Raw genomic sequence first — 24191 nt, 5'->3', positions numbered from 1 at the left:
CCTTTACAGAAAAACTTTACTGCCGCCTATGATAGAAGAGTATTTTCATGACTGAGGGTAGATAAATATTTCTTTTCTTTTTTAATTTATTGATTTTTAGAAAGAGAGAGGAAAGGAAGGAGAGAGAGAGAGAGAGAGAAAGAGAGAGAGAGAGAGAGATTTTTGTTGTTCCACTTATTTATGCATTCAGTGGTTGATTCATATATGTGCCCTGACCAGGGATCAAACCTGCAACCTTGGAATATCAGGCTAGACGACGCTCTACCCAACTGAGCCACCCAGCCAGGGCTGAGAAGTACTCCTTAACTAAAACACAAAATGCTCTAAAAATAAAGGAAAAGATTTTAAAATTGGGCTGTGCTAAAATCAAGAATTTCAAGGACAAAGTTGGAAGACTGATGCCACCGGACTTCAAGACTTATTATAAAACTACAGTAATCAGTGCCTCCTGGTATTGCCAAAAGAATAGACAACTAGCCCTGGCCATGTGGCTCAGCTGGTTGGAGGGTCATCCCATGCACCAAAGGGTGGCAGGTTCAATTCTGGTCAGAGCACATACCCAGGTTGCAGGTTCAATCCCCAGTTAGGGGGCATGTGAGAGGCAGCCCACTGATGTTTCTCTCTCTCTCCCTCCTTTCTTGTCCTTTCCTCTCCTTCCTCTCTCTAGAATAAAATAATAATAATAAATTATTAAAAAGTCACCCAGAGAATAATTTTAAAAAAAAAGAATAGACAGGATAGAAAGTCCAAAAATCGACGTAAATATAGCCGACTGGTCTTTGACGCTGGAGCAAAGGCAGTCTTTCCAACAAGGGTCCTGGAACAACGGGAAATCCATCCACACGCAAAAACTGAATCTAGACACAGACCTTACACTTGTCACAAAAATTAACTCAAAATGGACCACAGACCTAAATGCAAAAACAAACAAACAAAAAAACCCCATAAAATTCTTAGAAGATAACATAGAAGAAAATGTAGTTGACCTTGGAAGTGGTGATGACTTTTTAGACAACGTCATAGGTGTGATCCATGAGAGAAAGAGTGGATGAGCTGGACTTCATTAAAGTTAAAACTTCTGCTCTGCAAAAAGCATGGTCAAGAGAATGAAAAGACAAGCCACAGACTGAGAGAAAATATTTGCAAAGGACAAATATGATAAAGGACTGTTATTCAAAGTATACAAAGAACTCTTTTTTTAAAAAAGAAATTAAATGTTTTCATTGATTATTGGAGAAAAAGGAAGGGAGAGAGGGAAATAGAAACAGCAATGAGAGAGAAACATTGATCGGCTGCCTCCTGCACGCCCCCTACTGGGTGTCGAGCCTGCAACCCTGGCATGTGCCCTGACCAGGAATCGAACCTCCACCTCTCTGTCCGTGGGACAATGCTCAATCCACCGAGCCACACCGGCTGGGACCAAGAACTCTTAAAACTCAACAATAAGGAAACAAACAACCAGTATAAAAAATGGGCCAAAGACCTTAACAGACACTTCACCAAAGAAAATGTGCGGATGACAGGTAAACATGAAAAGTTGCTTCATCTCATATGTCATCGGGGAAATGCAAATTAAACAACAAGCTACCACTGAACACCTACTAGAATAACCAAATTCCAGAACACTGACACCAAATGCTGACCAAGATGCAGAGCAACAGGAACTCTCATTCATTGCTGGTGGGAATGCAGAACAGCACAGCCTCTGTAGAGGACAGTTGGTGTTTCTTACAAAACTAAACATACTCTCACCATCTGACCCAGCAATCACACTCCTTGCTATTTTTACCCAAAGGAGTTGAAAATTTATGTCCACAGAAAAACCTGCATATGGATGTTTATAGCAGCTTTATTCTTAATCGCTGAAACTTGGAAGCAACCAAGGTGCCCTTCAGTAGGTGAGTGGATAAACTGTGGCACATCTGGACAATGGAATAGTATTCATATTAAAAAACAATGAACTCTCAAGCTGAGTAGAGACACCAAGGAATCTTAAATGCATAGTACTAAGTGAAAGAAGCCCATGTGAAAAGGCTACATCCTCTATGATTCCAACTAGATGACAGTCTGTAAAAGGCAAAACTACGGAGACAGTAAAAAGATCAGTGATTGCTGGGGGTCAGGGAGCGGGAGAGGCGTCTAGACGAAACGCAGAGAGTCTCCAGGGTGGTGAAAATACTCTGCATGACACTGTTATGGTGGATACGTGTCATTATACACTTGTCCAAAGCCACAGAATGTACACTGTAGACTGGGTGATAATGATGTGTCAGTGTTGGTTAACTGTTGCCACTTAAGCCCCTAATTGAATGAGGGCCCTGCGCCCTGGACTGTTTCTCCCCATGGGTCAGAACAACTCAGCCGAGCATTTCCCTAAGTCAAAGGGCCTCTCACTCCTGTGGCCTTCGTGTTTCCGTCCCCACGCCCAGAGGTGATGGAATCAGGCTGCAGAAGTCTGGAGCAGGGTGGGAGTGGGGAGGGCAGAGCTGGGTGGCTACAGGCTGCCGGAGCCCCGCCAGAGGCCATTCTTTATGGTGATGTGACAACAATGGCAAGTGGCTTATTAGCCAAGCATGTGCGGGTCCCTGGCACTGCTGTAGGTGCTTCACATGCATTCCTGTCACACCCTTTTCTCACTGAGATGCAATCCACATGCCATAACATTGACCCTTCCAAGCATACAATTAAGTGAGTTTCAGCTTGGTCACTAACAGTTGTGCAACCATCCCCACTACCTAGTTCCAGAATATTTCCATCACACCCCAAGGGAACCCTGCACCCATTAGCAGCCTCCTTGACATCTCCCACCCCGCCAGTCTCCAGCCCAGGTCCCCTGAGCACCTGCTGCTGGCTGTGATCAGGAAAGAGGCAGGGCAAACTCAGCAGAAGAGCACTCCAAGGTGGTGCCCATCAGAGCTGCGGTCCAGGTCCTGTGGAGCATCAGGACTCATGCAGAGCCCTGGCTTGTTTGGCTCAGTGGTTAGAGCATCGGCCTGAGGACTGAAGGGTCATGGGTTCAATTCCCGGTCAAGGGCATGTGCCTGGGTTGCGGGTTTGATCCCCAACCCTGGTTGGGGTCGTGCAAGAGACAGCCAATCAATGTGTCTCTCTCACGTTGATTCCCTCCCCCCCCTTCCACTCTATCTAAAATCAATGGGAAATTATCCTCGGGTGAGGATTAACAACAACAAGAAAAGACTCCGGGAGAGACAGGTCAGTGTCCATTGCAGTGAGGCAAAGGCTTTGGCAGAGATGGCCCCTCACACCCTGGGGAATGGCACCAGAGCACACAGCATGCTGGGTGTGGCCAGCGGCCGAGTGCCAGAGGTGGAGAAGCTGTCCCTGGGGACTGGGGACCAGGTGTGCATGCCTGCGGCTGTTCAGGGGGTGAGGGAGGTGCCAGGGCCTAGAGGGGCCGGGGTGATGTGGGAGCCACCCCCAGACTGGAAGCTGAATTGTTCACATTTTTTGTGGCTGGGGCAAGGGATAAAGACATTTTTGTGGGCAAGAGAAAAATTGTTGGCCTTGGAACTTAATATTTTTTATCAGTCTTGGCTCTAGGCTAGATGAAAAGACAGACAGAAGCGGGTTTGGGCGACGCTGGTGTGAACAGTCTGGGGAAACACTGACGCCGCCGCGTGTCTCTGACCCTGGGCGTGTGTGGAGCATGGAGGTCGTCCCTGTGTTCTCTGGCACCCGGCTGTCTTCCGGGTTGGTGGCCCAGGTCCAGTTGGCACGGGCTTGCTCACAGCTTCTCTGCTGCTAGCACCAGGACAGCAGGGACCCTGACGGAGCTCGGCCGAGCACCCCGCAGCCCAGGCCCGGCAGTGCTCGGTGCACGCGCAGGACCCGAGCAGTGGCCCTGGGGACTCGGAAAGCCACCGGCTGGGTTCAGCGTCCTAGATCGCGAAGGCCTCCTGACTCAGGGGAACGGTTCAGTTCTTAACTCCAGGCAGAGGATGTTGCTCTTCGAGGTACTTGCTGTGTGACCCCAGATGCGTCAGCCACGGGGCAGCGCGTGGCTCTGCCAGCTGTTTATTACTGCAAACGTTCAGTCGCGTGGCAGCCGGAGGCCAGGGTCCGCCCTTCGTGCCTAGCGGCCCTGCTGTGCTTTCAGCTCCGGGCCCCTGGCCTGCCTCTGACCCCTGCCCCTGCGCAGTCTGTCTCCATGCGGCCACCCTTCCTACGCTCCACAGTCTCAGCTAAGAAAGAAAGTGTCTTTCCTGTGGAGGAACCCAGAGGTGGGCCCCCCTGCCTTCACAAACAGAAAGCGGGGGGCTCTGCCCTGTCCTGCGGGGGCCGGGCTATGCTGGGCCGCTATCAGATCACGTTCTCCTGGAACTGCTGGGGCACGTGTGTCCATCTGACAGGTCGTGCTCGTGCTGAACCAAAGCGGCTCGGCAGGCAGTGAGCTGACTCCCGCCGACTCAGCCCGCGGCTGCCGTGTTCCCGTGCGCTGCTCCCTGATTGGACGTGTGTTTGCAGCCTTCACAGGAAGCGTTCTGCACGCTGGGAACACTACGTAGATCTCTCCGTGTGGGGCTGAGGACGATTGTCGGTCACCATCGCGTTCACAGCCGGGGTGGGGTGGGGGAGCAGGAGATATGTCTTCTTAAAACTCTTTTTCCTCCCTCTTTCCTCCTCCCCCCGACTCCCCTTCCTTATCTCTTTTCCCCAATGACTCAGGGCTGTCATTTAGGGGCTCTGGCCTGTCACTCGGCCAGGATTTCATAATTTCCAAGGTCTGTGCTCACCCGCTGCTCCGGGTGTGTCTGGCAGCAGGCGGGTGCACCGTGGGCCCCGGTTCATAGCTGTTGGTCTGTAGTAGGCAGAGCTGCACCCCAGGCCCTGGCCGAAGGGCCTCAGAAGTGCCCACTCTAGTGGGGTAACCACAGGGGTACCCGGCCGAGCAGACCAGGCAGCTCCAGAGCACTCTGTGAACAATGACAGTTGGAAGCCCAGAAGCCTTAAATGGGAAACACAGACTCAGGTAGCAAAACCCTCTCCAGGTGTGATGGCAGAGGTGTAAAAGGCGACACACACGCAGACCATGGTTGACGCACAGGCCTTAGAAACAGCACTTTATGTTTGAGCCAGAGCATCTTTCTGTACAAGCAAATAAATGCCAGGAGGACACAGCACTGGGGTGGAGACCCTACCCCTTCTTGGGGACCCACCTAAATATATCAACATTCAACACAATCCCTTTAAAAATGATCCCCACCCCTGGATACCCCAGGTTATGTTCCCTTTGCAAAACAATAATAACAACTAACTAATCAGGAAGAAATGAACATTTGCCGGGAAATGGAACTTGGGTTTGTGTAAGCGGTGACAGGACCCCAGAGCAAGGAGGAGCCAGGTAGAAGTGTTAGCTCTGTTTGGTACATGCTGGGTGAGGCGACCAAGCAGAGGTGCCCCCTGGGCCTGGATCACCTGGGGCTCTGTCCTACCCCCGGTTCTGCCTGTCCTGCCTCTCATGTGCCCAGGGAGGGAAAGAGGGCATAGACTTCAGAAACATTTTCCTGATGTCTCTAGGAGGTTGGCCACAAAAGCAGGCTTTGTAGAGGCTGCTTTGTTTTTTATCAAAAAGAAATTCTTTCTCCATTTCCCCCCTCTGTGTCAAGGAGCGTAGGGGGGAGGCTTCTCCCCAGGGAGGAAAGGGGCTGGAGCATAGAGAGGCGGGGCGTTGGGCGGAAGCCCGAAGCTGGAGCTGGACTGGGACGGAGGCTGCGTGTCCTCAGACAGGGAGAGGTCAGTGGAGGGCGAGGCTGGGAAGCGGCTGGACGGCTGCAATTGAACAGAAGAGGCTTCCTCAGTCAGTGGAGAGGGCCGGCCACACATGCAGTCCACGCGGAGTACCCCTCAAAGAGCCCCCCTGGGGCTCGGGCTCCCCCCAGACCCAGGGCCACCCGCCTAACCGAGGCCCTTCTCATGGGAGCACTCCCCGATCAGAGCGTGTTCTCAGCTGGGGCCTCCTTGCACAAAGTCTGTTCCTGCAGCCGCCCGGGGAAACAGCCATCTGTGGATTCCTGGCTTCCAGGCCTGGTGCTTGCTGTGTGCGAGTCCTGACTTTCAGGGGGGTGGCCTTTGACTAGACTGACACCAGGGCACCCAGAAGGGCAACCGTGTCCAAGGAGAAGGCTGCCCCGGTTTGGGGGACCCCCTGGGTTCACCCAATACTTCATACTTTAAAGGAAAAAGAAAAAACAAGGTGCTCAGCACTTTTCACCTAGTGTGACGGTTAATCTAGTGTCAACTGACCAGGCCTCAGTGCTCAGACGTCTGGATGCTGCTGAGAAGGTACTCGGCAGGTGGGAGTAACATGGAAATGAGGAGACGAGGAAAGCAGATCGCCCCCCATGGTGGGTGCCTCATCCGTCAGCCGCAGGCTGTAGAGAACAAGACCAGGGCTTCGGGGAAGAGGGATTTCTTCCAGCAGACTGACCTCCAACTCAAAACGACAAGCTCTGTTCTTCCCTGGGTCTGCCGCCCCGCCCCGCCCCGCTCTGGGCACCTTTGCTCTATCGCCCTCTCTCTGCTGCTCTATCCATACCTCTGGTCTGTGTCTGTCTGTGCATCCATCCGTCCTGTTGGTTCTGTTTCTCTTGAGGACCCTGACATACACTCAAGTAAAAGTGATTCTGAGAAGGAAAAGGTTTTTCCAGTTTCCCTCCATCGGCCACTGACCTCTTAAATGTTTTTCTTTTATTTTAATTTCTAAGAGTTGAAAATGCCTACTTAAAACCAATGTTTAAATGACTAAAGAAACATCGCCTTCTGTGAAATAACTCAGATGTGTGTGCAGGACCCTGGTCTCCTGGCGGTGCCGTGGGGCCTTTGCGCTCGGCCTGCCGGAGGCCAGCCTGTCCGCCTCGCCCTTCCCTGGAGACCTCCCCACTGAGGAGACCCTGGAGGCTCGGAACCTCGGGATTCGGAAAGGATCTCCTCCCAAGCTGTACCTGAAGCCCACAGTGTCACCTTGCTCAGGGTCAACAGTCTGGGCTTTCAGGATCTGACAGCCCAGGCCGGCCTTCCTTCCTTCCTTCCTTCCTTCCTTCCTTCCTTCCTTCCTTCCTTCCTTCCTTCCCTCCTTCCTTCTCTCTCTCTCTCTCTCTCTCTCTCTCTCTCTCTCTCTCTCTCTCTCTTTCTTTCTCACACTTCTGACCACAGGATCAAAGCAAAGCTCTAGCTAACATTCTCTCTACTGGGAGCCCCCAGATCCTACCATGCAGGTGTACACTCAGTTCTTCATTGGAAATGAGCACCTAAGAGAACCACCACATAAACCACCCCACACCACAGAGTAAACCACAAGGAACCACGAAGTAAACCTCTACAAATCCACAGAGTCAACCACCACGAACCACAAGAGTTAGCTACCACAAACCACGGAGCAAAATAACACAAACCATGGAGTAAACCACCACGAATCATGGAGCAAAACACAACGAATCACGGAGTAAACCACCACAAATCCGCAGAGTCAACCACCATGAACCACAGAGTCAACTACCACAAACCATGGAGCAAAACACCACAAACCATGGAGTAAAACACCACAAATTTAGAGTCAACCACCACGAACCACTGAGTAAAACACCATAAACCACTGAGTAAACCATCACGAATCACAGAGTAAACCACCACAAACCACTGAGTAAAACACCACAAACCACAGAATAAACCACCATGAACCGTGGAGTAAAACACCAGCAACTTATGGTGTAAACTACATCAACAGATAGGGCCATACCAAGGAGTGGACAAGAAATCCTTTAATTACAGGGTGTGAGCTAAATCTCTGCTTGTGTTCTTGTTCACAAAAGTTCATCGAAATCAACCCCTTCCCAGATTTTCCTGACCATGCAACTGCTAGGAGCAAGAACATTTTCTTCAAAAATCTGTCTGTTGGCCAGCTGCTCCAAACGGCCCCTCGGCAGCTGACTCACTTGCTGCTACTGTGCAGGGGCATTTTTGCTGCTAAGGACTTCAGCAGGGCACTGGAGGTGCCCCCCTCCCTTCTCTGCTGCCTCTCAGCGGAAACAGAAGCATCAGTTCTGTTGTTTTCCTGCTAAGGAAACAGAAACCTCATTGATTTGTCCTCTCCTCAAATCCAATTATTGATGTATATGTAATTATACTCCTACATGTGCAGGCGATAATAGCTGATCAGGCCATCGAGAGGGGAGCCCAGGCCTCCCAAGGGGCGGGGGGTGAAGAGGGGGCATCTGCTGCTTGTGAAGACCCAGAGGCCCCGAAGGACGGAACATGACGCTGGAATAAGGCAAATCCATTCACCAGCCCCGTGTTTTAGGATAGAAGACCATCCACCCACATCCCGCACTCCTACAAGGAGCAGGTCTCCTGAGGGAAACCTCAGACCTGCCAGAGCCCAACAGTGGCCCAGGGCCCTTCAGTCAGGCTCCAGACTCACCGAGAGCCCTGGCTGCTGCTGGCCTGCAAGGCCCACTCACCTGCTGCCAGGCCCCTCCATCAACACAGGGAGATGTACGACTTCATAACAAATGATCGGGATCTGAGACCCCACAGCATCCCTCCCACCCAAGCAAGAAACACAATTCGCCCTGGCCGGTTTGGCTCAGCGGTTAGAGCGTCGGCCTGCGGTCCTGAGAGACCCGGGTTCGGTTCCCGCTAAGGGCACGTACCTCGGTTGCAGTTTGTCCCCGGCCCTGGTCGGTTGTGCGGGTGGCAGCCACTCGATGTGTCCCTTCACATCGATGTTTCTCTCTCTCTCTCTCTGATCCTCTCTCTCCCTCCCACTCTACCTGAATAAAAAATGGAAAATGTCCTCGGGTGAGGATAAAAAAAAAAAAAAAGAAACACAATTCCTCATGCATTAATACTGTAAATGTCCCAGAATTTGGTGGTGGTTGGTGTTGTTGTTTGTACAGGCAAAGGAATGCTAAGTCTGTCTGGTTGTCCTACCCCAAAATGAAAGCCTAGGTAAGTTGTGTGGACCAGTGGTTCTCATCTTTGCCCCCCTGAGGACACTGGGCAACATCTGAATACATTTTTGGTTGTCACAATAGGGGGCGTACTGGCAGCTGGTGAGTGGAGGTCAGGGACACTGCTCAACATCCTATAGGGCACAGGGCAGCCCCACCCCTCAGGGCCATCTGGCCCCAACATCAATAGCACCACGGTTGAGGCCCCTGGTCTGGAGCCCATAAGGCGACAGATTATCGGGGTCTGTTTCAACCAGAGCTTCCTAGAGTATAAAGAAGGAAAAGCCAAAACCACATGTGGAAATGGAAGGACAGAGCAAGTGCCGCTGTACAAACAAGGTCCGCAAATGTCCCTCTTCCCACAACAACCCCAAGGCCGACAGCATTATGTTAGGGCGAATCCATGAAACGGCCACTGTTGTGAGCATCCTGTGGTTGGATACTGGCAGACTCACATGGCCCCGCCCGAACGGCTGTGCGGATGGGACCCGGGCACCTGGTGGCAAGCCCCAGTCGCTCTGGCCAGGAGATCACGGGGAGCTTCTGGGGACCAGGTTGTGGATTAGAAAAGGTGAGCGTCCCCAAGGACACCAATGACTTCATCACCACAGCACGCAGGGCGAAGATGTCCAAAAGCCAGACGGGGATGGGAACCTCCTCATGAAGCGCTGTGTGTGGAGTCACGCGCCGCATGGCCCCTCTGGTCACCCCCCCACCCCTTTTCCAGTCCAGGCTGCACCACCGCATTACCTACATCAGGAGAGGGGACGCCCTAGGTCTTCCTTCAACCCAAGCCCCCCCCAAGTCCTGCCTGACCAGCACTGTCCTGCAGACTGCTGTCTGTGACGTGAGCCCATCGGCTTCAGGCAGGTGATGCTCGGCCTACCTGGAGAGGCAGAGGGTAGGACGAGCAGGTGGGAAGGGTCGCGGGTGCTGGGCAGAAGCCCGAGTAGGCCAGGATCTGCTGGGCAGGGTTGTAGAGGATCTGAGGTGGAGCAGATGGTCTGTAGGCCAGCTCGGACAGAGGGACCTGCCATAGAAAAGGGACATGTGTCAGCCAGCCCTCCAACACCCAGGCACCTCCAGCCTGGAGCAATCCCTCCAGGAGCCCCAGCCTCAAGTCATTCAAGAAGGTGAGGTCCTGTCCAATCTGCCAGGGCAATGCCGGGGGTCTTTGCATCAGTACCTCTTGTATCAGAACGAAACACCTAAAAAACAGAGCTTATGTTTGCTTTTTATAATTGTATTTGTCCCAGGGTTGGGCCTTAGGCCCAGACTCTTTTTGGTGCCCCTCCCCTCCAGGTGGTGCAGTGACAGGCACCTGTCATACAGCTCCGGCCACAGTGGGTGGACTGACTTCACACCTGTTCTGGGCTTGTTCCCCAGGTGCCGCCCCAGGTGAGCAGAGCCCGGGGGTTTCTGGAGAAGTGCAGGTAATGCCAAAGCATTCGAGTCCGGAGCCTGCTGAGAGGCTCTGATTCTCAGCAGGAGAACAGGACATGGGCCCTGATTCTTGGCTGCCCACCCATCCCCTAGAGATGGGCCATAGGACGGACCCTTCCCCAGAAGGCCAGTCCCTCACGTGGGGCGCTCAGAGGGCTCACAGCCCAGACAGGGATCCCTCCCTGAGAAGACAGAACCTGGGTCCTACCTGACACCAGGGGTAGGCACTGCCACCTTGGGGAGGGGTGGGGACAGCAGAGGTAGATCACCTGAAAACTCATCACTACCCACTGAAGGTCCTGAGGAGCGGGGGTGGAGTGAGGAGGGGAGACTGGAACCCAGAACCAGGCCCCAGAACTTCAGGGTGATGCTAACCAGCCAGAAGGGGGGGTGAGCCAAGAGGAGATGGCCGTGGGAAATAAGAAGTCACCCGAGCTGCCTGTCCCCAGCTCCCCCACCCGCCAGCTGAGGGGTGAGCCAGGGGCGGTCACTTCGCCAACACTCTCACCTCCTGCCCTACCCCCGCCAGGGCCACCCTCCGCACATCCTGGGCTCAGCACTCCCCCCACCAGCCCGCAGGTGCAGGCACCCCCGGAGGAACTGATCACACAATGACACGTGTTCTCTTCCAAGGGGGCCCTCCCGGCAGGAGCTCACACAGACGACTGCACGCTGGCTTTCTCCGAGGCAATGAGCTTGAAATGCTGAGGCGTAAACCGAGCAGCTCCAAACAGGGAGTGAGAAAGAATGGAAGACTTGGGGCAAAGCCTGCACGCCTGGCCACTCCATGTATGTGAGCAGACATGCTGAGTGCCTGCTGTATACCCCGGCTGACCTGCAAGCTATCCTGGCACAGCGGGAGCCGGGCCCCACAGAGTGCTGCGGGGAGCATCCTGACCCCCGGAAACAGCTGCAGCCAGAGTCTGGAGGTTGGGCTGAGCAGGGGTGATGGAGGTTGAAGGTCAAGGTTCACAGATGACCTCAGGGGCCAAAGAGGAACCTGCCTGGCTTTGCTCAGCATTTTTTCCATTTTGAGTTTAGGGAGGACAGGGCAGGGCTGGGGGTCTCCCATGAGGGAGCTAAACATTTTGGCATGGGAAGCTTCACTCTGAAGTGACGGCCACTCTGTGGGAGGCACTGGGAGGCCCTACCCAGCTTTGGCCCTGACCCCATGCATCTGCCTGGTCTTGCCCACCTTTCTGATCCCCAAGCCCATTGTGTGGGTGACCTTGAGGAGGTCCCAGTTGGGCCAACAGGACTGTTCACCTGGCATTTCTCAACGTGCCTGAGGCTCAGTGCAGACCCCTCCTCACCAGACGGGGTATAAACGAGTGTGTCTAAGTGTTGAGACATTACCAGGCTCTAGCCTCAGGACCCTTTGCAGACCCGGAGATCCTCATGCCCCACCTGCTGGGCCAAGGAGATGGCTCTGGCACCCACCTTGTGAGGAGCCTCGGGGGCCTGTGTATGAAGCCTCAGGCTGGGGAATGAAGGGCCTTTGTTCCTTAAAATAGTTTTAAATTATAAAAATCCGTTCCATTTAGAAAAGCATCTACTTGGCAGGTGTAAAATGTTAAGGAATCACTCTTTGTGCTTCTCACAATGCCCCTGAGCTTTGGGTTGGAGAAAGAAAATTGTCCAGAGTGGAGTTTAGACACAACGCTGTAGTCTGTTGGGGCCTAGTGGCCGTTCTGGGGCCTTGCTATGTTCCCATAGAACACCCAGAATTTTATTATAAACTCTGATGAACACAAGAGCCCTTCTGGGAAGCCCACCGGCTGACTGCTGTCCCAGGGTGGCAGGAACGAGAGAACTCTAACCAGACACCCTGGGTATCCCATTTCCAAGCTGACCTTGCTTTTCTAGAAAACCTGCCACGAGAGAAAACTCTGAACTGGCTGCAGTAGAAAACCTCTACCCTGAGTGTGTCCATGGTGCCCTGTGGGACCCTCTGCGGTCCCGGGCGCCCTAGGAGAGCCACGACATCCACTGGAGACTTTGCTGAAGGCATGGTGACCAGCGACTTTTGTCCTTGGAGGACGCTTGTCTTTTTGATGAGGTAAAGACACCTTGTGACCAAAGTCAGAGCTTGGAGAGACCGTCTGCACCCTCCAGAGTAGCAGCCAGGAGAAAGGTTTGGTTCCTAGGGGATACCAGGATTTTCCACGCTAGCTCAGATCTTAGCTAGGGAAACAAAACCTTTAAGAAAATCACAGATCTCAGGAGGGCTCCAGGCTAAGCGACTGAAAACGGCCAGTGACCAAAGTCTCCAGAACAGCCAGGTAGTGAGAGATCCCTTGGGAACAGTGGGCCCCTGAGGACTGGTCTGCACGTGCGTGCGCGCTGGCCTTCCAGTTAAAATCAGGTAAGGCAGGTGGCCCCTCGTGGCTGAGCTGTCGTGTGCATGTTTGGTGTTTGCGACTGGTGACCCTGGGGAGCTGTCCCTTCTCCTGTGGCATCTCCGGGATGAAGGGAGCGTTGCTGCAGAAGGATTTCCAGTTTGGAACAGGGGTTCCATAGGGAGAGGACTGAAGAAGGGGGTGTGCCGGCCGGCCCCACGCGTGGGCTCTGCTCCTGTGAAAGGAGAGCCCCTCCAGGGCCTGCCCGAGGGAGGGATGCAGCGGGAGCGGCCTCCACAGCGCGGCCCCTGCGGGCACTGCCCCTTCCTGCAGCTCGGACACCTGAGGCCCAAACTCCAAAGCCCCCATTCTCCAGAGTTCTGGCGTCAAAATCACCTGAGTTTGGGAGAATGCAGACCCCAGCACCCCACCCCCCAGATCTACAGTGGAGGCTCCAGGGGGTCCACACGCGGTCAGGGTGAGAGAGGGGTCCACACGCAGTCAGGGTGAGAGAGGGTGGAGACGGACGCTCCGAGGCATCCAGCTCAGGTTCTTCCTCTCGTAGCTGGACTTGCGTTTCCTGAACGGGATCATGTGGCACGAGCCTCAGAGGACGCCGGCGGTGCTTGAGCACACTCTGCTTCCAGGAACCACCGGGGAAGACTTGCTGTCATTGAAACGCATGGCGATTGGCTTCCACAAGCCTTGGTTTCCCCATTTGGGAGGGCGGGAGGACCAGGAGACCTGCCTCGCACGCCTCCGAGAACGTGGCCCCGAAGCCGGGCCGGAGGCCTCCGAGCTGCCTCACCACTCACCATGTCCTTGAAGGCCCCCAGCACGGCCGCCGTGACGATGCCCAGGAACAGGCCCAGGATGTTCAGCACAGCCGAGGCCCAGAGCAGCCGGTAGAGGTGCAGCACGTCCTGACAGCCACGCACGCCCACGAACTCGTAGTAGGTGGGCGAGTACTCCGTGCTGCGCGTGGGGAGGAGACGACAGCGTCAGCGATGCCTGCGGGGGAGGCCGTGCCCTGTGACAAGCCGGGCTGCAGGACGCGGTGCTGGGGCCAGATGACCCAAACCCAGTCGTGGGGCTTAGCTCTCCAAGGTCCCACGGGCCAGGGAGAGGCCTCAGCCCAGCAGCACCCCGAGGCCAAGGCAGCAAGGCTGTCCCCAAGGAATCTGGGCCTGCCTCTGAGGAAGGAGCCCCGGGCTCGGGGCCGGGAGGATGGCACCGTCATCCAGCTCACTCCCCAAACACTGCCCTGCACAGGCAGGGGCCCCAGCCGTCAGCCGCCAGCAAGCAGGGCCTAAGGGCTGATGGCTGAGCTCTCCCAGCCGGGCCACGACGGCAGAGGGGCTCACCCTGGCCCTCCCAGCATGGACCTGACGTGGTCTGTACAGGGAGAGCCCTGGACCGCAGCCTCGTGGCTGTGGGCCGGCAGCCTGGCCACAGGAATCTGCCGGTGGCATCCCCGGGGTCCATACACATGCTGCTCCTCCATTTCATCTTGGAAACAGGATGGAACTCTCTTCTGGGGGGAGGGGTGCAGCTTAAACCCCTGGAATTTTCAACAGTTCAGGGGAAGGTCCCTAGAAGCAAGCATCGTCCGGACGTTCCACTGGTTTTAATGTGGGTGTTCAGACTACGAATACGAATGTAAAAGACAGTGGGGGAGGGTTTCGGTTCGGGCTTGGAACTCCCACTCCGTCCTAACAAGTAAAAAGCTGAATAGACTGAAAAGTCGGCAACTCTTATGAGATCAAAAAAGGGGAGGATGCAGGACAAACTTTTGCTCCCAGATTAGAGACACAGACCGGTGGATACAGGGAGCCCAGCTTCCCGGAGAGACTCAGGAGCAGAAACACGGTGAGCCCCAGGGGCCGGGGTGGAGAGCTGACCTATAACGGATGAACTGCAGGGGACCCAGTCATGGGGGGCCCACAATATTGTGAGATTCCCCTTCAGAGCTCGGCCGGGTCCCCACACTAAATAGCAGAGAAAAATGCCCTCGGGCTTCCGGCAGACGGAGGGAAGGGATGACTCTGATATAACCAGAGTCTTCTTTCTCCGACCAAGGCCTGTCCTCAGGGGACACTGGCTAACCAGAGCCTAACCTGCTGGGGCGTTAGCCAGGGAAGTTCCCGGCTCCAGCCCCATCTAGCCATCTTCACAGCTAAGCAGGGAGAAGAAGCCTGAGACACACGGGTGAGGTTCCCAGGCCAGAGGCACAGGCTCACCGATGGAGACAGTCACGGGCTGGCAGAATGCTTCCCCTCCCACCTCACCACTAAGCCTTGGTTTTCTCATCTGTGAAATGGGGCCAGCGCTCTTCCCTTATGTGAATGTCTGAAGACTACAAGAGAGGATGGTGCACTGTCCGAGGACAGGGAGAGCGGGGGTGGGGGGCCTGGGGGGAGGGCTGTCAGCGGCAATGGGGCATCTCCCCCAACTCCCCGTTGGACTCACCTCTGGCAGTTGTAGAGGTCACAGCAATAGCAGGTATTGCTCTTCACCTTCAGCTGGCACTTGCTGTTCAGGGAATGACAGGTGACCTGCGAGCACAGAGACCTTTCCAGGTCCGACCTGTCCCCCAGGTGCCCGCCCCTTCTCACCCCACAGTGGTCAGTCGGGCAGTCCTCCCTTCTGAGCCCACATTTCCTGACCTTCCCCTCCCGCCCCCCTTTCCAGGTGCTCTGGGGTTGGAGGTGTGGCCGGACCCTGCCCTCAGGAGGAGTTAGAGGACCAGGCTCAGTCATGCCAGAGTGTCCGCGTGGACAGCGACTGATGGACAAGGAGAGGGAGAGGGTTCTGGGCACCATGCCTCTAGGCAGAGATTCCTGCAGGTGAGAACCCCTTCAGGCAGGGATCTCTGCAGGTGGGGATAGCTCCAGGGAGGGTGAGCCTCCTCCAGGTGGGGATAGCTCCAGGGAGGGTGAGCCTCCTCCAGGTGGGGATAGCTCCAGGGAGGGTGAGCCTCCTCCAGGTGGGACCCCTCCAGGGAGGGTGAGCCTCCTCCAGGTGGGACCCCTCCAGGGAGGGTGAGCCTCCTCCAGGTGGGACCCCTCCAGGGAGGGTGAGCCTCCTCCAGGTGGGACCCCTCCAGGTGGGACCCTGCCTGACAACACAGAGGACAGCTCCCAGCAGTCCTCTGACCAAGTCAGCCCTGCCTAACCCACACAGAAGCCTCCCCTCAGGCTATAAATGTTTGGAGGACATTTGATGTTAGAAAAGCAAGATTAGGGCAAAAATACATGCCTTCCTCCTTCCCAGTGCTATTCAATGTGGGGACATGAACCGTGCCACTCACATTTAGGAGGTAAGCAGGGTGAAGACCACCCTGACTTCAGAAAGAAGAGTGACATTTGGGGAGAAAGAGCTTCCAAGGGAGGGCCACACACCGAGTCTCCCTCTGCGGGAGCTGAGGCCGGGACCCAGGCACACCACACCCTGAGGTCCTCGGAGCCTCCCTGGGGCCCCAGGAGGTCTGGAGGCTCAAGCGACCTATTGGGCAAATGGCCTTTCTTTCAAAATTCTGCAGTTAACTTCCGATAATCACCCGCACTGGCAATGAGGCTCACTAGAGCGCTTGAGGAGTGTAGCAGAAAGACTGATCGGGACAAGGCATGGGAAAGAGTCCAGATGGGTGGAGACCAGACAGGCCAGGGAGCCATGAGAGTAGCCCAGTGTGACTCAGACCCGGAAAGACGGGTCGGGAGGGGCAGCAGGTGAAACTGGAGGCCTGGCAAGACACAGAGGGGCAGGCACAGGGCAGGGGAAGGAAGGGGCAAGGGCGCGGCGTGGCCCTGAGCCCAGCAACCAGCTCACGGGAAGGTCAGAGCCACAGGATGGGGGGCTGGAGCTCGATAGGCCTGACCCTCACCCCGGGGGTTCCCTCCTGGGAGGTGTCCCCTCCTAGCAAGTGTGGGCAGCAACAGCAGGAACAGTGGCTGAGAGCAGGGTCAGTGCCACGGGCCTGGAGCCACTCCTAGTCCGCGGTCTGCCTGCAGGTGAAGCTCTGCACAGCCACCCTGGTCTGGGTGCCACCACCCGCGGCGACTCCGGCACCGGGGAGGCAGAGCTGAGTAGCTGGGACAGGGCCCATCTGGTGTGTAAATGCCAAAATACGACTGACCCTTTATGGAGAAAGTTCTGGCCTCTGGTGTGAACTGTGCAGGCGTTTCTTCCCCCTTATCTTCGGGGAGCTTTTAAAGCCCCAGGTCCACTAAAGCCCCTCCCGGGGATGTGACCCCGCGTCAGGCTCTGCCAAGCTCCTGGGCTGATGCGCTGGGCAGGGGCTCGAGAATCCTGATGGAGGGACAGCGCTGGGGCAGCCCACGCGTGGGCTGTCATCAAAAGGCCTGACAACCGGGGTATGTGGGGGGCTTGCTTCTCTATGATCCTGGAAACAGAGGGTCACAGTTGACCTTGAACTGGACGGAACACATCAGGGTGAGTCGGAAGGAAGGAAAGAGCAGCACCAGGGCCTTTGGAGGGGTGGGGGCACCCCCGGAGGGCCTGGTGGGCCCGCAACCCCCTGAACAGGACAGGCCCCCAAGGCTCCCTCCTGCAGGAGAGAGGCCAGGACCGGCCTTTGGAGAGGAAATGTGCCGCCTGCCTTGGGGAGGGGCAACGGGAGCCTCAGGCCAGCAGCAGAGGCCTGGCCACAAGGCCGCAGCAGAATGCCCCTCCCCCCATGGTTCGCGAGCACAACCACCACGTGGGACATCAACCGTGGCGATTGCTCTCCGATGTTCTCACGTCCACTCCTGGCCACTCTACCCTTCCCTTCTCTGACACGTGTTCGCACTTTGAGGGGTCCTGTTTGGTTAGACCAGCAAGTCGACGCCGGGCTGGAGTGGAAGAGCCAAAGGGGGCTACATGGCCACCTGGATGGTCTGAGAGAAGATGGCATGCCGCGGGGCACTTTATTACTCTTGGCATTTCATGCAGCTAGAAATAGAGATGAAATCACCCTGCAGACGTCCTTGGCCTGGGGACAGTCAGTGAGTTTCTTGGCCAACGCAAACGTAGTATATGAGCTTTTTATTGCAGTGATTAAGTCAATAAAAAATGCTCATCAGATAAGCCACAACCAACTGGACTCATGAATTCCAGGACTGTTGTGTGTCAAAGAAGACAAGTCAGCAGCAGTGATTCCAAAATAAATACAGCACATTAAGATGTCAAAACTAGCTCAAAACAACGTGTGTGCAAATGCCTCACCCTTGCACAGTGGGCAGACGTGAGGGGGAGAACTGTACGAATCCGAACATTCGTCTTTTGACGAGAGACACAGAGACTGTGGGATCCTCAGATGCGCGAAGGGAAGCCAGACACATCAGCCAGTGCTTGCTTACCTCTGTCTGGTAGACGTCGGGCAAGTATCCCACCCCGCTGGAGTAGAACTGGCATCTTCCCGTGGTGAGGGGTCCTGGTTCCTACAGACAAACACAAATGGAACAGTACAGTTTCATCTCTAAATCAGGGGCGGCCAGAGGCAATTTCAGACCTGCCTTCCAATTTCAGACCTCTCTAGAGGAGAGACACCGAAGCCAGTAACTAACAGCCTGCCAGATGGAGACCGCGGAGCAGGAAATACCACAGCTTGTTCCAGAGCAGCCTGGCTCCTGCATCCAGGAGGCAGGTGAATGCCCCAGGGGAGGAGACACCCCGTCCCCGCAGGCTGGGCTGACACATCTCTCATTGGTCAATACGGGGCAGCTGAAGGGAGGTGGCTGCATGACTTTTGGAGGTGCACTCCGACAACTCTCAACAAGTTGACCCCTTGGCTCCTGTCTCTTTCTCTGAAAGCAAAACATATTTTTCCACTAGGAAAGGAGCAAGATGAATTTCAGACTAATTCACTCATGCAGCCAGTCATCCATCATTCACAGAGCACCTCAACAACCATGTGGGATGTTCACCTTGGTGATTGCTCTCTGATGTTCCACCCACCCAACCATCTAGCTAATAATTTAATCATTCAGTTATCTATGCATCCATCCCCTCCTCTATCCATCTATTTATCCATTTGCCCCTTCATCTATCTGTCCCTTCTTCCCTCCATCCATCTATACATATTCCTCCATCCCTCTATCTATCCATTCCTCTATCAATCCATCCAATCATCCCCATCCATCCATACCCCTCCCTCCATGCATCCATCCACCCACCAACTACCCAAGCATACATCCACCTATGGCCCTATGCAACAATTCATCCATGAGTGTCTCCCCAACATTCATGGAGCAGGCACAGAGTCAAATTATACGGGTATAGTTCCTGCCCTTAGGAAATTAGTTAAGGGCACAGACCAGAAAAAAAAAAAAAAGGCAATTACAGAGTGCTTATAATTTCTGGTAGAGAATAGCTGTAAAATGCCATGATACTATAATATCTGTAAGTAATAAAATGAGTGAGAATCCCAATAACTGCATTTAGGTTTATTACTGTATTGTGTTAGTTGTATTGCCCAAAGCAATCCTACTTCTGACCTAAGAAAAGAGTATAAAAAACTCTCAGTGACAACGGCAACAGAAATGGACAGTCATGCACGTGCTCATGCAGGCAGCAGCTACGGGTGGACTGGTGCTGGTGCTGCTCCACGCCAGGCTGGTCTGGATGCCACAGCGGTGGGGGTGGAACTGAGGCTCTGTCCTCAAAGGTCTATCTTCCTGCAGTGAGACAGACACCAGAGCACAGGAAATGTGTGTGGAACATAGAAGGTGGTGGAAAGGGCTGCGGATAGAAACAGGAGGCACACAGGGCAAGTCTGTGGGTCAGGGTCGGTTCTGCCGGGTGCCCCTGTGCCCGATCCCACTCCTCCCTTCGCTTCCTGGGTGTCATCCCAAAAAGGCTTTTCACCAGCAGCTCAGGCACAGCGCCTGTGCCCCAGGGCATCAGCCTGTGCCAGCAAATCCGCGGGACTGCATCAATGTGCAGGTGACAAGCCTCAGGTTCCGATGGTCTGACCCTGGGAACAGTCCTTCTTCGTGCCGATGATCATGTGGAAATGCCCTTCCAGACTGGACAGTGATGCCTTGTGGGCTCCTTCCTGACGGAGCTCCTGCTGGCGATGACCCTCTGGTTCCCAGGGCTCAGGCTCCACGTCAAGAGGGGGGACAAGGGAGCCTGAAATGATCTCCAGTGGTATTTATATCTTGCCTGCAATGATGGATCACTTAAGAAATCCTCTTCATCCATGAAACGGGGTAGGGCTGAGGGGCAGCATGCTTCAGCCTCACTCCTGCAACACTGGGCAGAGGAGATTCTTCCACCTGGGAAACCATGGGTTTTGAAGGGAATTTCTCTTAAAGTGCGCTGAGGAGGAGGAGGCCTGGGAAAGACCGAAGCGCACAGCCCCAGGGCGGGGACTCCTCCTCTGGCTGCTGTGAGTCCCTCAGTCATGAAGAGGCCCCCCCTCAGGAAGGCAAGGCTTCAAAATCAGGGTTCCCAAAACACCTGCCAGACCCAAGCCTTCAGTTTGATGGGGAAACTAAAAACATTAATAATGATCTCATTTTGAAATTCTCATCAAAAATTAAATATTGACCGGCGGTTCTCTGTGTCCACTGAGAGACAGGGATGGGTTCGTGTGGCAACCGCAGACACATGGTCGGCGTTGTTCCTGGTGCTGTTGTTACTAACTGGTCCCTCGTGGCCCCAGGGCTTCACATGGGCTGCCTCCTGCAGCCTCGAGGGTCCCTGTGACCGGAGGAAACCAGTTGGCTTGGGGTCACGGAGCATCATCCATATGCCCCTGTCTGCAGATGTCCAGGTCCATCCGCTAACACTGTGCCAAATACACACCTGTGTCGGAGCACTGCTGCCCCTCCAGTAGTCTGAGGGCGTGCATGGGATGTCCTCCTCAAAGGCCTTGGAATTATCCCCCGCCCCCGCCCCAGTATGATCTGAGCACTAGGATGCTGGCTCTTCCAGGAGAGGGTGAGGCACCCCCATCCTCACAGCCCCCGCTCAGGTGCGGTCCTGGATCAGTATTTGCTGACTGAGCACCGTTTGGGAAATGCGGGTATGAGAGTCCAACACGAAGCCTCCTGCTGACACAGTCACCTGGGCACGAGGTGGGAAGTCAGGTTCAGGCCAAAGGAGATGCTTCCGGTTCTAACCAGCATAGTGCCAGAGCCATGACAACCTGGGGCAGGGACTCGTAGTTCAGTTTGATCTTGCAAAAATAAGAAACAAAATCTTGGGCAAAGTATACACAATTTCCTAAAACATGCCATTAATGGAATGGTGCCATAAATATTTATTCAACAAACAATGAATAACGTAGAACAACAGGCGCAGTGCAGTCTGGCCTTGGCTGGCGGTGTTAGGCCTCCAGCTCCCCCAGGTGGCCCCCTAGCCCACGGGGCCTGCGGCCTCTCCATGATCCTTGCAGGGACCCAGTCCACTCCGCAGGATCAGGGCTCTCCAGGAAGGTTCTGCTGCGTTTTTCTCGGTCTCACTCATACAACAGTAGGCTTGTTTCAACCGGCATCACCACAAATACAAGAGCAATTTGTTGCACTATGACATAACCATGGCTACGAAGTCACTAGGCAATAGGAATGTTTCAGCTCCACTATAATCTTAAGAGACCACCATCATAGATGCCATCAGTTGTTGACTGAAACAGCACGTGGCACATGACTGTCAGTACTGACAGAATCTTCCATCTCAGGTGTCCACACCATTAGATAAACCTAAAAGTATTTCACAGGCTATGGTGTCAGCCAGAAAATTCTGTCATAACCTTTTAAGAGAAACAGATTTAAACTATTAAAACCTGGGAAGTCATGAGTCAGTGGATTTCAGGATGTACTTCATCTTGTTAAATTTAAAGAAAGACCCGAGGAAAGTTACTTGGGAAGTTGGAGAATTTGATTCTAGTTGATGTGACGGTGTGTGTGCACGTGTGTGTGTGTGTGTGTGTGTGTGTGTATTGCAGGAAATGAAGAAAAGTGAGAGAAGGAAAGACATCAGTAGACAAACACAAATTGAGAGAAAAACAGTGAAGGTCTCTGAGCTCTGGAAAATTATTTTTGTATGTAGATCTTTTAAACCCAGAGAAGCAATCGAGGAAAAATCGAAAAGATGGAACTCACTATGTGCCGAGCGGCAAACACACCGTCCACAATGGCACAGCAGAAGGCGGCCACCACGCCGAAGCTGATGAACACGATGGCTGCCACCAACTGGAAGCAGAAGACAAAAGGAGGGTGTGGGCATCCCGTGTTTAACAAAAACCTTCCTTCCAATACACGCCGGCTCAAAGTCCCACCCTGATGTCAGCCCTGCCTTTGGCAGAATTCCCACTTCACCCCTGCCTTCTGTCCTTGATGACTTACAGCCCAGAACAGACCCAGTGCCAGGCACATCCTCGTTGATTTTATTTCGCACGGTAGACAGGCTGCTGTGTGGGTGGGAGAGAGTGTTCAGCCCCCGCCCCTCTGCACTAACCTCATGAATAATCAAGGCTTATTTAACCAGTGCCCACAACGGATATTTAAATGGTTTACAATTTCTTGCTATTACACACTCTGCTACAGAGCCTCCAATTTTGTTCTAGATATAAAATACGGGTTTATGTATGAGGAGGATAGATTCTTGGAATAGTCAAGAACCCATAGTTTCAGACAGGACACCCTTAGGATTTCGGCACTTTAGAATCTGAGCGAGAAGCCTAGGTTGTCCCACCAAGACGCTTGGCCAGTTGGACCCCCTCCCTCCGACAGTCTTATATCCATCTCTTAGATCCCAAACAACACTTCATATCATTACTCTTTTAAGTTTTACCAGTCTGAGGTTGAGGATCTTTTCTTACAGTTGTTGGCCCTTTCTTCACGTGTTTTCTTGTGAAATAATTTCAAGTTTACCAAAACAAATTGCAAAAATCATACAAAGAATTCCTGTGGGTCCTTCCCTCAAATTCCAACACTTTCAAAACCACATTAATGACCTTCTTTATCGGAACTGCTCTCTCCAGCCGTGGAGCCCGGCTCTCATGATCCACAGTGCACATATTTACTCGGCCCTAGAATGTGCAAAGTAATTTTGGAATTACTAACCCAGACCTTGTGCAAGACAAGCTGCCAACTAGAGCACAGTGTTTATGTGCAGCGCGCTTTGTCGTTAGCCTTAGGGACTATGGTCAAAACCTGTTTCCCACGTGACTGAGGTGGGGCCCTTCCCGGGGGCTGAGTTGCTCATGAACAGTGCAGGCAGGCTCACCGGCCACAGTATTGCACGCGGCCCTCTCCCTCTCCATCCTTGTTACTCTGCATTATTTATTTGCTGAACAAAGCAAAGGGAGTTGGTCAGAGGCGTTGCCTGGTGGGACACCCCAGAACTCCGAGTTCAGTTTTGATGTGAAACTCGCTGGCGCTGTTCAAGGGGACAGATGCTGAGACTTGCGCCGCCGCCCGGGCTGCTGTCCCAAGGGGAGAGGAAGCAGGCTGGTGCCAGGCTCGCCCTGGACACCGCGCCTCCCCTCACACCCCCACTCCAGCCCCCAAGTGTTGCTTCCAAATGAAAACAGGCCCCCCACATTGCAAATCAGAGCTGTCGCCAGAGTCCTTTTTGGGAGTATCTCTGAACTGGTCACCTTTTTGGTCCTCAGTTTCCCCATCTGGACAAAGAAGTGCCAGGCTGTGCCTTAGCAAGGCTCTGAGTAATAAATACCTCTGGACACCGGAGCCGGCCCAGTGCTGTGGGTGCAAATGTGACAAAACTGACATGTCCTTGGCCCGTCCTCAGTGTAGATGACGTTTCATGATGAATTTACTGAAAGAGAACGGGGGACTCCCTGAGGGGAGCTGTGCCTGGGTAAGCCTTGACCTGTGCAACAGAACCTGACTCCCTGCTGGACCTTCTACAGGGCGAGGCAGTTTCAACGCAAACTCCCCTCGCTGCTGCTCTGGGCCCTTCGACGCAGTGAGGGTTCTGGCGCTGGTCTGTGAGTTGGAGAGAAGTGGAATGGAATGGGGTCCCCACCATGAAGAGCTGATGCCCCGAGTGATAACCGCTGTAACAGGTGCAGACCAAGAACTCTGGGTGGGCACGAAAAGGGAGGGCCCACCTTCCCTGAGCAGGAGGGAAGGCTTTGAGTGAGCCCTGGAAAAATAAGCCGAATTTCCTCCGGAAGCCAGAGAGGAGCCGCACCACCTACCAGGTAACATCTGAAGTTCATCAATACTAAGGAAATATGGCCAAAGGCAAACATGCTTCCTTTATCTCAGCGGAGACAGGAAATGCCGGAGGACTTCTTCCCCGGTGAAATCACTTAATACAAATAAAATGATTGTGATGTAAAGAGCCATGTAAAAATCATTTGAGGAATCACACCTAACTGAACTTTCTTACATTTGTATTGTTATTTAAAAAAAAAAAAATACCTGACAACATGTCTAAAAGAGCCAGAAAATAATTTTCAGAT

At 54.0% G+C, this 24191-nt stretch overlaps 1 protein-coding gene across 2 annotated transcripts in view; it reads right to left on the bottom strand.

Annotated features, from left to right (window-relative positions):
• Positions 1-5622: 5622 nt before the first annotated feature.
• TMEM255B (transmembrane protein 255B) overlaps positions 5623-24191 on the bottom strand; it is a 42989-nt gene continuing 24420 nt past the window's right edge. The window contains exons 4-9 of one of the 2 annotated variants that reach the window (XM_036250525.1): positions 21862-21951; positions 18112-18192; positions 15221-15306; positions 13567-13726; positions 9856-9999; positions 5623-5790 (exon numbers count right to left, since the gene is read on the bottom strand). In XM_036250525.1, the coding sequence (XP_036106418.1) occupies positions 5623-5790; positions 9856-9999; positions 13567-13726; positions 15221-15306; positions 18112-18192; positions 21862-21951 (729 nt within the window). The remainder of the gene's footprint in view (positions 5791-9855; positions 10000-13566; positions 13727-15220; positions 15307-18111; positions 18193-21861; positions 21952-24191) is intronic. The other variant, XM_036250526.1, reaches the window with a different exon arrangement.

The sequence above is a fragment of the Molossus molossus genome, unplaced genomic scaffold, assembly GCF_014108415.1.
Source record: "Molossus molossus isolate mMolMol1 unplaced genomic scaffold, mMolMol1.p scaffold_m16_p_9, whole genome shotgun sequence".
In the NCBI taxonomy this organism is placed as follows: Eukaryota; Metazoa; Chordata; class Mammalia; order Chiroptera; family Molossidae; genus Molossus; species Molossus molossus.
The sequence above is the reverse complement of the archived record's forward strand: the minus strand, read 5'-3'. Positions and strand labels throughout refer to the sequence as shown.